The sequence below is a fragment of the Chrysochloris asiatica genome, unplaced genomic scaffold (genome assembly GCF_000296735.1).
Source record: "Chrysochloris asiatica unplaced genomic scaffold, ChrAsi1.0 scaffold00088, whole genome shotgun sequence".
Classification (NCBI taxonomy): Eukaryota; Metazoa; Chordata; class Mammalia; order Afrosoricida; family Chrysochloridae; genus Chrysochloris; species Chrysochloris asiatica.
This window is the reverse complement of record NW_006408606.1, coordinates 3074563-3089180: the sequence shown is the minus strand read 5'-3', so window position 1 is coordinate 3089180 and position 14618 is coordinate 3074563. Positions and strand designations below refer to the sequence as shown.

General features: G+C 37.5%; 1 protein-coding gene across 1 annotated transcript in view; it reads left to right on the top strand.

The window, feature by feature from the left end:
- The window catches only part of FAT4 (FAT atypical cadherin 4), a 267907-nt gene extending 260960 nt beyond the window's left edge, over positions 1 to 6947 (top strand). Inside the window, exons 16-17 of the mRNA XM_006866259.1 lie at positions 3420 to 3681; positions 5064 to 6947. Coding sequence (XP_006866321.1) covers positions 3420 to 3681; positions 5064 to 6928 — 2127 coding nt within the window. The 3' untranslated portion in view covers positions 6929 to 6947. The remainder of the gene's footprint in view (positions 1 to 3419; positions 3682 to 5063) is intronic.
- The last annotated feature ends 7671 nt before the right edge of the window (positions 6948 to 14618 follow it).

Genomic DNA, 14618 nt, shown 5'->3' with positions numbered 1-14618 from the left:
TCTACATACATACACACATATACATATATATGTATATATACATAGATTTTGTGAATGGGCTTCAGAAAAAATGGAATTATTCCATGAACTTTTTGAAGTCCCTGTGTGTGTTTCATGTGGGGCTACATATATGATGTATATTTGTGATGAGAAATTCAAAACCCTGTAAATTAAAAAAAAAAGAACAAATACATTGATGAACAAATTGATGAATAAACCTGATGCCTATCAATGGTGGAAGAGTAGATAAACAAATGTGCTACATGCACACAATAGGATACTTGTTGTTATTAAGTGCTGTCAAGTTGGTTCTGACTCATAGTGACCCTGCATAGGGTTTCCAAGGAGTGGCTGGTTAGCTTGAACCGCCAAACTTGCAGTTCAAACAGCTTTTGCAGTCCAGCGCATTAACCCTCAGCGCCACACCAGGACTTCAATGGAATACTACGCAGTGTTAAAGAACAGTGATAAATCTGTGAAACACAACGTGGATGAAGTTGGAGGGCATTATGCTGAGTGAAATAAGTTCATCACAAATAGATCAATATTGTATGGGTTCTGTATTTTAAGGATTCAAAATGAGAGCTTCACACTAAAGGAAATATTCTTTGATGGTTATCAGATATGGAAAGGAAAGGAAGGCAAATCTCTAACTAGAGTATACTGGTGGTGGTGGTGGTGTGCCACCAAGTCGGTTCTGACTCATAGCGAGCCCCGTGCAGGGTTTCCAAGACTGTAAATATTTACAGGAGCAGAAAGCCTCCTCTTTCTTGCGGAGCAACTGATGAAGTTTAACTGCTTACCTTGTGGTTAGTAGCCCAGCTCGTAATCCACTATGCTACCAGGGCTCCTTAACTAGAGGATGATGGCGGTTGAGATTGTGTACCATGAAGTCAGTTCCAGCTTATAGCCATCCTGTATAGGGTTTCTGAGGAGTGGCTGGTGAGTTTGAACTGCCAACCCTACAGTTCAAACCGATGTTGTGGTCCAGTGCTTTATCCCACAGCACCACACCAGGACTCCAGAGTTGTTGTTGTTAAGTGCCGTTGACCCATAACAACCCTGACAGGGTTTCTGAGGCTGTAAATCTTTATGGGAGCAGAAAGCCTCATCTTTCTCCCACGGAGCAGCTGGTAATTTCAAACTGTTGACCTTGCAGCTAGCAGGCTGATTCGTAACCACTATGCTACCAGAGCAGACACACATGAATCTGGGTGAAGAGGAAGGAAAAAAAAAAAAATCATTCATATAGAAGCTTTCAGGATTGAAGATACTGGTGGAAAGGAATTTTTCAGGGGCTGTAATATTACTACTGTTGTCCTGATTTAGCACTGGAGTATAAGCACTGGGATGCTAATCGCAAGGTTGGTGGTTTAAACCTACAAGTCATTCCTTGGAAAGCCTATAAAGGGTTGTTATGAATTGAAACCACTTGATGCCACTTAACAACTACAGCTACTACTACAACAACAACTTGATTCTGATCTGTGGTGACTCCCTCAATGTGTTACACAGTAGAACAAAGATACATAGGGTTTCTCTTACTTCAGTCTTTATGGAGGAGAAAAGAAAAATAACACCAAGCCAAAAAGAAACGTGAGGCTTTGATGCTTTGAAAGTTAGGAAGGGTGTGTGTTTGATGGAGTACAACTGGGGAGAAGGAAAGCACATTTGATAAAATGAATATTATAATAGGAATTTTCATATTCTTGAACTGCAAGTTCAGTAGTTCAAACTTACCAGCCATGCCTCAGAAACTCTATACAAGGTATCTATGAGTAGGAACCAACTTGATGGCACTTAATAACAACAACATATTCTTGTTGACTGTCCCCCATGAAATAGTACAAATGTTCACTCTTCACACGTTTGTCAAGTGGAAGGCCAACAAGAAGGAGAAGAGCGGAAAACAGGAAGAAACCTCTTCTCAGTGCTTCTCTTCAAAAAGTACTCTGGCTATAGCCAAAGAGAAGATGTTTTTACATTAGACACAATTCATTCTATGAAACATTATCATTTAACTAGAATGTTCACTTTTCCCCTATTTGATTTTGAAAATTGAAACATTTTATTACTTACAGATCACTTTAATTAAACAATACTATGTGGCACTGTGGCATAAAGTACTGGACAGTAAGATCTGTTTGAACCACAAATTTGGCAGTTCAGATTCACCAGCCGCTACTTGGAAAACCCAGTACAGAGTCTCTATGAGTCGGAACTGACTAGACTGCACTTAACTACAATCTTTGTAGAAATTGTAAATGTATTAGTATATTTTCAACAAAGTACAAATGGACTGATTTTAGTTCTACCAGATGTTTGTTGCATATAGAAATAGCATTTGATCACTGTGACAAAATAAGTTGATCCATTCCTTCTTTCCCATATTTTGAGGCATAGTGCCATGTCATCCTCCTGCCAAGGCACCAGCTATGTCTGGCAGTAGTGACTGGATTATGCTCTCTGAACCAAATGTTCATTTTGCCTCATAAATTACTTCATTTCTAAAGTTGTCTACTCAGGATACTGGAAACCTGGTAGCTGGAAACTGGAGTAGGAGCATTTTGTTACCCAGTGTTCTAATGGCAAAGTAAAAGAAACCAAACAGCATTCAGATAAATTGTAAAAGACAAGTCAAAAGAAAGACTTGCCAAGACACCTAACAATTAAGAGCTTACCATTTATTCATCATAATTTTTCATCCCCAAAATGTAAATAATAAGTATGATTTCCTAAAATTCTTGTGTGTAATAATTGAGAGGTAAAAGATTTATTGTCATCTTGATTTTTCCAACAGTGTTTTATTTTTAGCAAAATATTTCATTTTTCTTTAAGCAAATAGTTTCAGTATGTATATGTATATATATATTTATTTATTTATCACTATAGGCCAATTGGAGTTCTGGTAGCTTAGTGGGTTATGAGTTGGGCTGCTATGCAAAGTCAGCAGTTCGAACCTACCAGCTGCTCTACAGGAGAAAGATTAGACTTTCTGCTCTTGTAAATATTTACAACCTTGGAAACCCTATACAGGTCAGTATGAGTTGGGACCAACTCCATAGCACACAACATCCACCTTCATGGGCCAGTTACTAAACTGACTAATAAAATACCCTCACAATTGCCTTTAAAATATTAATAATCACAGAAAGGTATAAGTCACTTATCTTAAAATGGGCATTCGCTCCATTATAATATGCAACTTGAAAATGTAGATGTAAACGTATGAAATCCTTGTACTATTGAAACAATTAAATAAAAAAATATCACTCGATACCTAAAATGTGTAAGCATACTCTAGTACAACTAATCATGTCAGCTTATGTATTTGTTTTAGTTTGATCCATATTTAAACTTTTAATCATTAATTTAATTAAAACAAATGATGTTTTAACTGAATTTAATATGTTTTATAGATTAAGAATGGGAAAGTGCATTTCACATCAGATGCAGGAGTCGCTGGGAAAGTGGAGAGAAATATTCCTGAAGTATATGTGGCAGATGGTCACTGGCATACTTTCCTAATTGGAAAAAATGGAACAGCCACAGTATTATCTGTTGACAGAATATTTAACAGAGATATCATCCACCCGACTCAGGATTTTGGTGGTCTTGATGTGCTTACTATATCCCTTGGAGGAATCCCACCCAATCAAGCTAATCGAGATACTCAGACAGGTAAATGCTTCTGTTGTATAGAGTCACAAAGAAAAGGTGATATTGTTCTTCAAAAATTAGTTAGATTTCTTATAATATCAATTATGGATATGCTAAGATTACTATGGGGTCCTGGTGTGGTGCTGCAGGCTAATGATTATTATAATCATCTGTAAACAGGGCTAATACACTGGACTGCAACATTGGTGGAAACCCCAGTGTAGTTATTAAAGCTCACTAGCTGCTCCTTGGAAATCCTATACAGGGTCACTTTGAGTTGGAATTGACTCAATGGCACTTAACAATAACAACAACAACAATAAACATTTTATAGTAAATTGTCAGTCATCATTCCCGTTAGACTTATGCAATTCTCCTACCAAGTCCATAATTTAGCATATTGTATTCTTTTGGTTTGCTTATCATCTATGTGTGTATTTATACATCCATTAATTTTTTCATTTATTTGTTCATTCACATGACAGTTGCTCATCAGACCCTGTTCTTTAGGATATGCATTCACACACATATATACACATACATATAACATATATTTTGCTTACAATGTGAAATTCAGTGACATTAGCTACAGCCACAGAGTGATATAACCATCGTGACTTTGTTTTACAAGTTTTTCACCCCCCTAAATGGAAACTCAGTACATCTTCCCTTAAACAATTGCTGTTGTAAAGTGCTGTCACGTTGGTTCTGACTCTTAGTGACCATGTATAAGGTTTCTAAGGAGTGGTTGGTGGGTTTGAACTGCTGACCTTCTGGATAGCAGTCCAGTGCTTATTTTAAAGTGCCATACCAGGGCTCTCCCTTAAACAATGTTGTTGTTGTTAACTGCTAACAAGTCTGTTCTGACTCATAGTGACCTTGTTTCCAAAATGTGACCTGATAGGTTTGAACTACCAACCTTGTGGTTAGCAGTTCAGTGCTTATTGTACAGCACCACATCAGGATTCTTTAAGCAGTAGCACCCTCTTTTCCCCTCCCACCTGCCCTGGGTAACTACTAAGCTGCTTTGGTCACTATGCATTTGTCTATTCTACGTATTTTATGGGGTCACAAAATATTAGTCCTTTTGTGTCTGACTTATTTTAATCAGCCTAATATTTTTATAAATTATGGAGTACTCATGTACTTCTGTAGGATAAGCACTGTACTACTAACCATGAGGATGGTGGGTCAAACCCATCAGCCATTCACTGATATAATAAACAGCATCTTTGAGTTGAAACTGACTTGATGACATTTAACTGTAACCTTGTTTCTATGATTCATCCTTGTCTTACTAGTGTCATTGCTTTTATGGTAGAATAATATTCTACTGTGTGAATAGAACACATCTGGTTGGTTCATCTACTCCTCTGATAAGAGGCTCCTGTTTCTTCCTGCAGGTTTTGATGGCTGCATTGCTTCGATGCTGTATGGAGGAGAAAGTCTTCCTTTCAGTGGGAAGCATAGCTTGGCCTCCATCTCAAAAACGGACCCTTCAGTGAAGATTGGTTGCCGTGGCCCAAACATTTGTGCCAGCAACCCCTGCTGGGGTGATTTACTGTGCATTAATCAGTGGTATGCATATAAGTGTGTGCCTCCTGGAGATTGCGCATCCCACCCATGCCAGAATGGTGGCAGCTGTGAACCTGGCCTGCACTCTGGCTTCACTTGTAGCTGCCCTGAGTCATACACAGGCCAGACCTGTGAAATGGTAGTGGCATGTCTCGGTGTCCTCTGCCCTCAGGGGAGGGTATGCAAGGCTGGAAGTTCTGGGGGGCATGTCTGTATTCTGAGCCAGGGCCCTGAAGAGATTTCCCTGCCTCTGTGGGCTGTGCCTGCCATCGTGGGCACCTGTGCAACAGTCCTAGCCCTTCTGGTCCTGAGCCTGATCCTTTGTAATCAGTGCAGGGGAAAGAAGGCCAAAAGTCCCAAACAGGAGAAGAAACCAAAGGAGAAGAAGAAAAAGGGAAGTGAGAATGTTGCTTTTGATGACCCAGACAATATTCCCCCCTATGGGGATGACATGACTGTGAGGAAACAGCCTGAAGGGAATCCTAAACCAGATATCATAGAAAGGGAAAACCCTTACCTTATCTATGATGAGACTGACATTCCCCACAATTCAGAAACTATACCAAGTGCCCCTCTGGCTTCACCAGAGCAAGAAATAGAGCACTATGATATTGACAATGCAAGTAGCATTGCACCTTCAGATGCTGACATCATCCAACACTATAAGCAGTTCCGCAGCCACACCCCTAAATTTTCTATCCAGAGGCATAGTCCCCTCGGTTTTGCAAGGCAGTCCCCCATGCCCTTAGGAGCCAGCAGTTTGACCTACCAGCCTTCATATGGACAAGGTTTAAGAACCAGCTCGCTAAGCCACTCAGCTTGCCCTACTCCCAATCCTCTGTCTCGACACAGTCCAGCTCCTTTCTCCAAGTCCTCTACTTTCTATAGGAATAGTCCAGCAAGGGAATTACATCTTCCTATAAGGGATGGAAATACATTGGAAATGCATGGTGATGCCTGCCAGCCTGGCATTTTCAACTATGCCACACGGCTGGGAAGGAGGAGCAAGAGTCCTCAGGCTATGACATCACATGGCTCTAGACCAGGAAGTCGCCTAAAGCAGCCAATTGGGCAGATTCCTCTGGAATCATCTCCTCCAGTAGGACTCTCCATTGAAGAGGTGGAGAGGCTGAATACCCCTCGCCCCAGAAATCCAAGTATTTGCAGTGCAGACCATGGAAGGTCTTCTTCAGAAGAGGACTGCAGAAGGCCACTGTCCAGGACAAGGAATCCAGCAGATGGCATTCCAGCCCCAGAATCTTCTTCAGATAGTGACTCTCATGAGTCATTCACTTGCTCAGAAATGGAATACGACAGGGAAAAGCCAATGGTATATACTTCTAGGATGCCCAAATTATCTCAAGTCAATGAGTCTGATGCAGATGATGAAGATAATTATGGCACCAGACTAAAGCCTCGAAGGTACCATGGCCGCAGGGCCGAGGGAGGACCTGTGGGCACACAGGCAGCAACACCAGGAGTTGCTGACAACACACTGCCCTTGAAACTTGGGCAGCAAGCAGGGAATTTCAACTGGGACAACCTATTGAACTGGGGCCCTGGCTTTGGCCATTACGTGGATGTTTTTAAAGATTTGGCATCTCTCCCAGAAAAGGCAGCAGCAAATGAAGAAGGCAAAAGTGGGACAAATAAGCCAGATCCCAAAGATGGGGAGGCAGAACAGTATGTTTGAACTTTCGTACTGGCATTATAAAAAACATTAAACCAAGAAACACTCAAACCATTATAAGGTTGCTGATGAGATTGGGTTATATTTGATAAACAGGCCAGTATGGACTGGTGGTTGAGGTAAACCTTTTAAAATAATAACCACAATGCTGCTGAAACAGACTCAAAACAAATCTTAATTTAAATATGCTTGGTTCAATTTATTTTCCTGCATGTATTGTATTTTGTAATTAGCTATGTGGCATGCAGCATTTGAAGTTTTTTTTTTCTTATTTACCAATGTTTGATTCATGAACTTTAATATTAATACTGTTATCATTGCAGAAATGAACTTGTGTTTTCACAGTGGGATATGTGCGTTGTTTTCCATTGTATCATTATTGTTATTATATTTTGTATTGCAAGATACCTGAGGATTAACCAATCTTTGTAAAGTGTAAAATAATGATAGAAAATAGTCCTTTTACCCATGAGTGAAAGACTAAGCAGTATTAACATGTTTCAGAATTATAGTTTCTATATTTGATGTTGCTCAGAAATGTTTGAATATTTGAGTAAGTTCGATATGACAGTGGGTACTAAAGTTAATTCATTTTGTTCAGCACTTTAGGACTTTCTTACAAAATTGTTTTGAAATTTCTGAGTCTCTTTGTAAATGGTTCTGGTCTTTTAACTTTAACCAGACTTTCCGACAGAAACAAAATGACTGGCTGCTGTCCCCGGAACACTTCCACCTTCTGAACTGTGGGAGGATGCTTTCAGTAGCACTTCTAAGAGACAATTTTACAGGTTATTTATTGAAAAAAAAAAATTCTAAGCCTTTAAACATTTTTAAGAATTGACTTAAAGAAAGCCTACAATTGGATTTATTTTTCAGCCTCTTAACATTTATTCCAAGTACCCAGTTTTCATAATTTATACAAATACAACTTTCAGCTCTTCATTATTTCCTGTCATTTTGTAGATCCTTTTTTTTTTTTTTTTTAATACTGTGTAAAAATCTTTTTTTTAAACCTAAGCTGTGTTTTTGATACTGATATTTTCCTATGCCGAATAGTTTTCTTACTTTCAGGGAAGGTAAGAAAATACTTTTTTTACATTTGTTACTTATGTAACATTCATATTTTTCACATTTTGATATTTGTAACATACTGTATGCTTTCTACTTGTAAATGCCAACAATAGAATTAAAATATTTATTTAAAATACTTTTATTCACAAGTGCAATATTAATTTTGTGTGTGTTTTGCATGCCTGATTGAGAATAGTCTCTGTTTATAAATAAGATATGGCAGGTAGAACAAGAAATGGGCAATGTCAGTTTCTTTTTAAAAAACATGAATAGAGATAATTGCCAGAGCAGATATTTTAAGGTAACTTTAGTATATTCCTAACTGTCAGAGTCCTTGGACTTCCCTGGAGTATAATGAGTCTAGACTAGGTTGGTCTTACGGGACTAACTTTGTTATGAACCTGATTTAAGTAGTCTGATAATAAATGTTTGGAAGTTCTCAGTACAGTGTATTCACCAAAGGCCAGCATTGGACAAAGCTGATAGTTACTGAAATAGCAATGAATTAAAGCTAATTATAGAAAAATGTCTGGGTTGAATTTTCTCCAAGGATCCAGCCCAAAATCCACTTAACTCCAATCATGGGTAGGAAGAATGTCAGTCAAAGTTCTCCTACATAGGTCTGTTTTTAATTTATTGATCACTCCGTTATTTAAATTCTAAATGAACTACACTTTTTTCTCTTAACTAAGACAAACTTCTATTTTCAATAATTACCTAAGAGCTTAGGAGGAGAAAATGTCCAAATAGAAGATCCATTTGTTTGTAAATTGTTACATATAAAATAACAGGATTTCTATTCATTACCTTCTAATTCCAGAAGTTTTTTTGGGTTTTTATATAATTAAATATCTGCCCCCACACTTAATATTTGCTAAGAATATTAATTGCTAAAAATGCTGTATCTAATCTAATAAATAAAGGTTTCATTAAACAAATTTATTTTTAAATCAACACAATCAGATTGAGATATACTCCAGGGCAATTTTATTATTTAATAATGTTGATATTAATATTTTTGTTTCCCAAAATAAGAAGCGAAATGTGGGTTTAATCTAAATCATTATATTCCTTTAATGTGGTTTAGAGACAGAGTGTGTTTAGGACACTAATCTAATTTTCTTTTTTTGTTGTTGTTGCCTGTAAGAAGCCAACATGTTTCAGTAAGAAGCCAACATGTTTCAGTATTTCCCAATGAATTTTAGTCATATAAATGCATGCTCCAAATATGGAAACACATTGATTGCTTGCAGAACTCAAAACAGAATACATTTTTTTTTTTCTCTCAAGAAATTCTGAAGCATCTTAATGTCCCAAAGGATATAAACTCTATAATTGAGAACAGAGTGAAGACTAAAATGATAAGCATGATTATAGCTAACAGTTAAAGAGAAAGAACATGTTGCCCAGAGTCTTCATTCTTATTCTTGTGAATTCTTTGTGAGATAGGGAATTACTATTTCCTTGATTAATTAATCCCAATTTCAGAATAAGGTAAGAATCTTAAAGAAAGTTTCTAGTGTTTGTTTTTTCTTGGACATCTTTTCCACCAAAGTAAGACTATTTATAGCAAAACAGTCAAAATGTATGAAATGAAGGTCTCACATGAAACAGAGAATAATTTCAATAACAGTCAAATGACAATGCACATGGGGAAGGGGTGGGGAAGCAAAGTAGAATTACAGAAAGTATGCAATTTACAATATATTTGAGTTAAAACAAACCACATTTGTAACAGTCTGCTGTATGTGTTTCTTTGTTTTGTTTTACATCTTAATGTTAACATTATGTCTTAGAATGATAACGAGCAAATAATATAAGATTCACTCACAGATGTTCGATTTTATGATTTACTGTTTAAAACTGCTGGGTTTCTAAAGGTACTGAAAATAAAAGGCAATAGCCCAGAAAACTTTTAAAAAGTCAGATATCTGACTTATTTAAGTGTCTACTCACAAACAAATGATCAGAACAGAACCTTGTAAGTCAGGAACTACTTGTATAAACAATTTTATAGGGTAAAAATCTCCACAAATACAAGATTAGTTTGTTGTTGTTAAGTGCCGTCGAGTCAGTCCTGACCTTGTGCAGGTTTTCCAAAGAGTGGCTGGTGAGCTTGAACCACTGACCTTGCAGTTCAAACTGACTTTGTAGTCCAGCACATTAACCTACAGCACCATATCAGAGACCTAAATATGCATATATGTAATTGTGATTTCAGAATTCTAACCTAGTTTGTAAAAATGTTTATTGGATTGCTTGTAATCCTGGAACTCATTATTCTCATTTCTCATCTGTGTTGTGGAGAAAACATAATTTTATTTCAGGTGCATAATGAAAATATCTGACTGGGCATGTTGTCAGTAAAAAGAGATGTGTGATCACTTAGGCAAAACATCTGTGATCTTGGAGTGGTAACATGGCATAAGACTTCTGGTATTAATTACATTGCTATTGTTTTCAAGGTTGTTTCCGGAATTGTCTGAATTAGCTCATTTTACTGATAGCATGCTCACATAAATTAAAATCATTTGATATACATGGAGCATTAAGACATGGAACTTCAGAAACTACCTAGTTTTATATTTCTATGCAGAATGTTTACCAAACCAAGGGTTCTGAGAAATATAACTATATGAATGACATAACTATGAATATATTGTTGTTGTTGTTAGGTGCCATCAAGTCGATATCGACTCACAGCGACTTTATGCACAGCAGAAAAAACACTGCCCGATCCAGGGCCAACCTCACTATTGTCTCCAAGCTTGAACCCGTTGATGCTGCCACTTGGCCAATCCATCTCCCTGGGGTCCTCTTCTTTTTCTCTGACCTCCACCTTACCAAACATGACACCCTTCTCCAGCGAGTGGCCCCCCTTTACAATATGTCTGAAGTCTGAGAGACGATGTTTGGCCTTCTTGGCCTGTACGGAGCACTCTGGCTGCACTACTTCCAACACAGATCTGTTGGTTCTATGGGCAGCCCATGGCACTTTCAATATTCTCCTCCAACACCATAACTCAAAAGTATCAACTCTTCTATGATCTTTCTTATTTACTGTCCAAATTTGACATTCATATGAGGTTATTGAAAATAGCATGTCTTGGGTTAGGCAGATCTTAGTCCTCCAGTTGACATCCTTGCTTTTCAATACTTTAAAAAGGTCTTGTGCAGCAGATTTGCCTAATGCAATACATTGTTTAATTTCTTGACTGCTGCTTCCATGAGTGTTGACAGTTGATCCAAGAAGAATGAAGTCCTACATACAGGCAACTTCTAGGTGACTCATTTGGATATCTCTGACTTTTTAGTTTTTGAATCACTTTGCCAGATTTCCACAAATTTCTGCTAGAAAGATGGCATCTTAATCTGTGTACCATTCTAGCTCAAATAAAGTAGCCAACTATGTACAATGTTTTTGTTTGTTTGTTTGCAATGTCTTTTAGTTTCTCCTTTCAAATTGAAATAATATTGCGTGAGGTACAGACAGTATAAAATAAGATTACTTTTACCAAAGCAGTATTCTTAGTCATCTCATCCTTCTATTACTTTGTTAGTGAAGTCTTAGGCCAGAATGGTTCCCAAGACACACTTGCTCATGCTATTCTTCAAAGTAGAAAAGTAAATAATTACAGGGAAATGTGTTTTTAGAACAGGGGTGGAGAAGACTTCTTCTGCCAAGGGCTAATTTGGATATTTGTAACATCATTCATGGGCCATACAAAATGATCAACTCAAAAATTAGCCTGCTATATTTGGACAAGCATTTAATTATCTCACTCCTAATGTGATGGCTGGAGTACTGGAGTGACACTGTAGTATATGCACTTGATCATAGGTCGGTTTGAACCACAAAGTTTGGTGGTTGAAACTCACCAGCTGCTCCTCAGAAATGCTATACAGGCTATCTATGAGTCAGACCCAACTCAATGGCACTTAACAACAATGTGAAAGCTGGAACTACTTCTCTTGGTGAGGTGCATGATATTAGCTGATACTGATGATGTTGCTACTTGCAACTGCTTTTCCAGATTTGCATTGGTCAGTCTGGAGCACAGTCAACTCTTTGTGATGGTAAGTTTTGAAAAGAATTGTTCACAGCAATAAGTTGTTCTGAACATAGATGTATATTTCAATGCATGCCTACTCAAAATGGGATATTCATCATTGTTTATGTAACATTTATAGAACTCAAGCAATGGAAGGTTATTGTATCTAGTTTTCAGCTTATCATCACTTTGCAACTGAATGATTTTGTGTTGTAGGTTATCACGCACACTAGCGGGTTCCACATTGAATGGTATAATAAAGATGTTCAATTCCATTTGTTTACTTTTCATATCCTTGAATACTTCATTAAACACCTCAGTTAGTTTCACACAATCATGAGCATATTCAAGTGCCTTAGAAGGCTTTTGTTCTTCCAAAGCAGGGAAATGAACTGTGTTATTCCTTTGGAGTTGCATTTTCCAAAGCCTTAATTTAGCTTCAAATTATTTCAGGTTTGAAAGCAAGTAGCTGAGAAGCTGTCTAGGGCCCTGAAGCTTGATGTTCAGTGATCAGAGGTACTTGGTAATGTCCACCACGAATGCTAGATTACACAACCACTTGCTAGCATTGAGATTCCTGGCAGGTTTTCCCTTCAACTCTATGAACTACTTGACTTCATTCTGCAGTTCGTAAAATCTTATAAGCATGTTTCACTACTCAGCCACCCCAATTCACAGTGCTAAACATGATCACCCTATTCAGAGTCAAGATAATTCAAAAACTCCTTAAATTGGCTGCCGTTAAACCCCTCTGCTTTTTACAAAATTTATGCAAGACACTACTGGCAACATTCATTGTTGAGCCCCAATAATTGTGAACAGAGACTTTCTTAATGTAATTAAACTGTTTGGATCAAGTCAGAAATGATTCCGTTCTTACATGACAAATGCAAATTAAAAAGTTTTTGTGAGCCAACCATGGCTGAAGCTCCATCTGTGGTAAGACCACTTAATTTTTCAAATATAAGCTAAAGTTTTTTTCATTGACAAAACAAGTTTCTCAAACAAGTTCTCACCTCTTGTAGTACCATGCATTTAAGACAACTTCCAGTGATAGCATTCATTACCTCATGTGTCAAACTGCAGGTATCCTGAGACCAAAAATGACAAGGTGGGCAGTATTTGTTATGTTAATTGTCTTGTCACAAGCCAGAGAGAAAATTTGGAAATCTTCTGCAGAATACCTTAATGTTTTCATAGTATTTTGTCCTAAGTCAGTCTTCAGATCAAATCTGATCTGAGAATGTTCCCCATGATAAACTAACACTCTGAAACATTTTTACTTTGTCTGATGCTAGCAACTCCATGCCAGTCACAATGCACTCTTTGACAAATTCTCCCTCTACATATGGGAAAAATAATGAAAGATGCAGAAAGCATTAAAAGAAAATGGAAGGAATACACAGAGTCACTGTAACAAAAATAAATGGTGGATGTTAAACCATTTCAAGCAGTAATCAAGATACAAGAGCCAATGATACAGAAGGAAGAAGTGCAACATGCATTGAAGGCATTGGCAAAGAACGAGGCACTCGGAATTGACATAATGCAAATTGAAATCTTTCAATAAACTGATGAGGCACTGGAGGAATTCACTGATCTATGCCAAGAAATGTGGAAGACAACTACATGGCCAACTGACTGGAAGAGATCCATATTTGTATGCATTCCAGAGAGGTGACCCAATAGAAGTCATTGGACAATATCGTTAATATCACATTATGTTTAGTATAATTTTACTAAAGGGAATCCCAAAATGTATGCAACCATATATTGGCAGATAGTTTACAGAAGTTCAAGTCAGATTCAGAAGAGGACATGGAATGAGGGATATCATTGCTGATGTCAGATAGCTCTTGGCTGAAAGCAGAGAACACCAGAAAGATGATCACCTGTGCTTAATTGACGATGCGAAGGTCCTTGATTGTGTGGATCATGACAAGCTATAGATAACATTGCAGGGAATGAGTATTCTGGGACACTTAATTGTGTTCATGACAAACCTGTATATAGACAATGATGAAGTTGTGCAAAATAGCAGGGAACAACAAATAGTTTAAAATAAGGAAAGGTGTGTGGCAGGGTTGTGTTATTTCACAGTACTTATTCAGTCTATATCCTGAGCAAATAGTCCAGGAAGCTAGATTATTTGAAGAAAAACATGGCATCAAAAACAGTCTTTGGTATGGGTTGCACCTCAATGTAAAGAAAACAAGAGTCCTCACACTGGACTAATAAACAACATCCATGTAAATGGGGAAAAGATTGAAGCTGTCAATAATTTCATTTTGCTCTGTTGACTATTAACACTTATGGAAGGAGCAGTCAAGAAATCAAACAACATATTGCATTAGGCAAATCTCTACACAAGATCTCTCTAAAGTGTTGAAGAGCAAAGATGTGAGTCTGAGGACTGAGGTGCACCTGACCTAATCATGATTTTGTTGTTGTTGTGAATTTAAGGGTTTTATTGAGGATTGAGTGAAAGTTTACAGGGCACATCATCAGTTTCACATTCAACAATTCATATAACTTGTTTCATTACATTGATTATAATCCCCTCCATATAC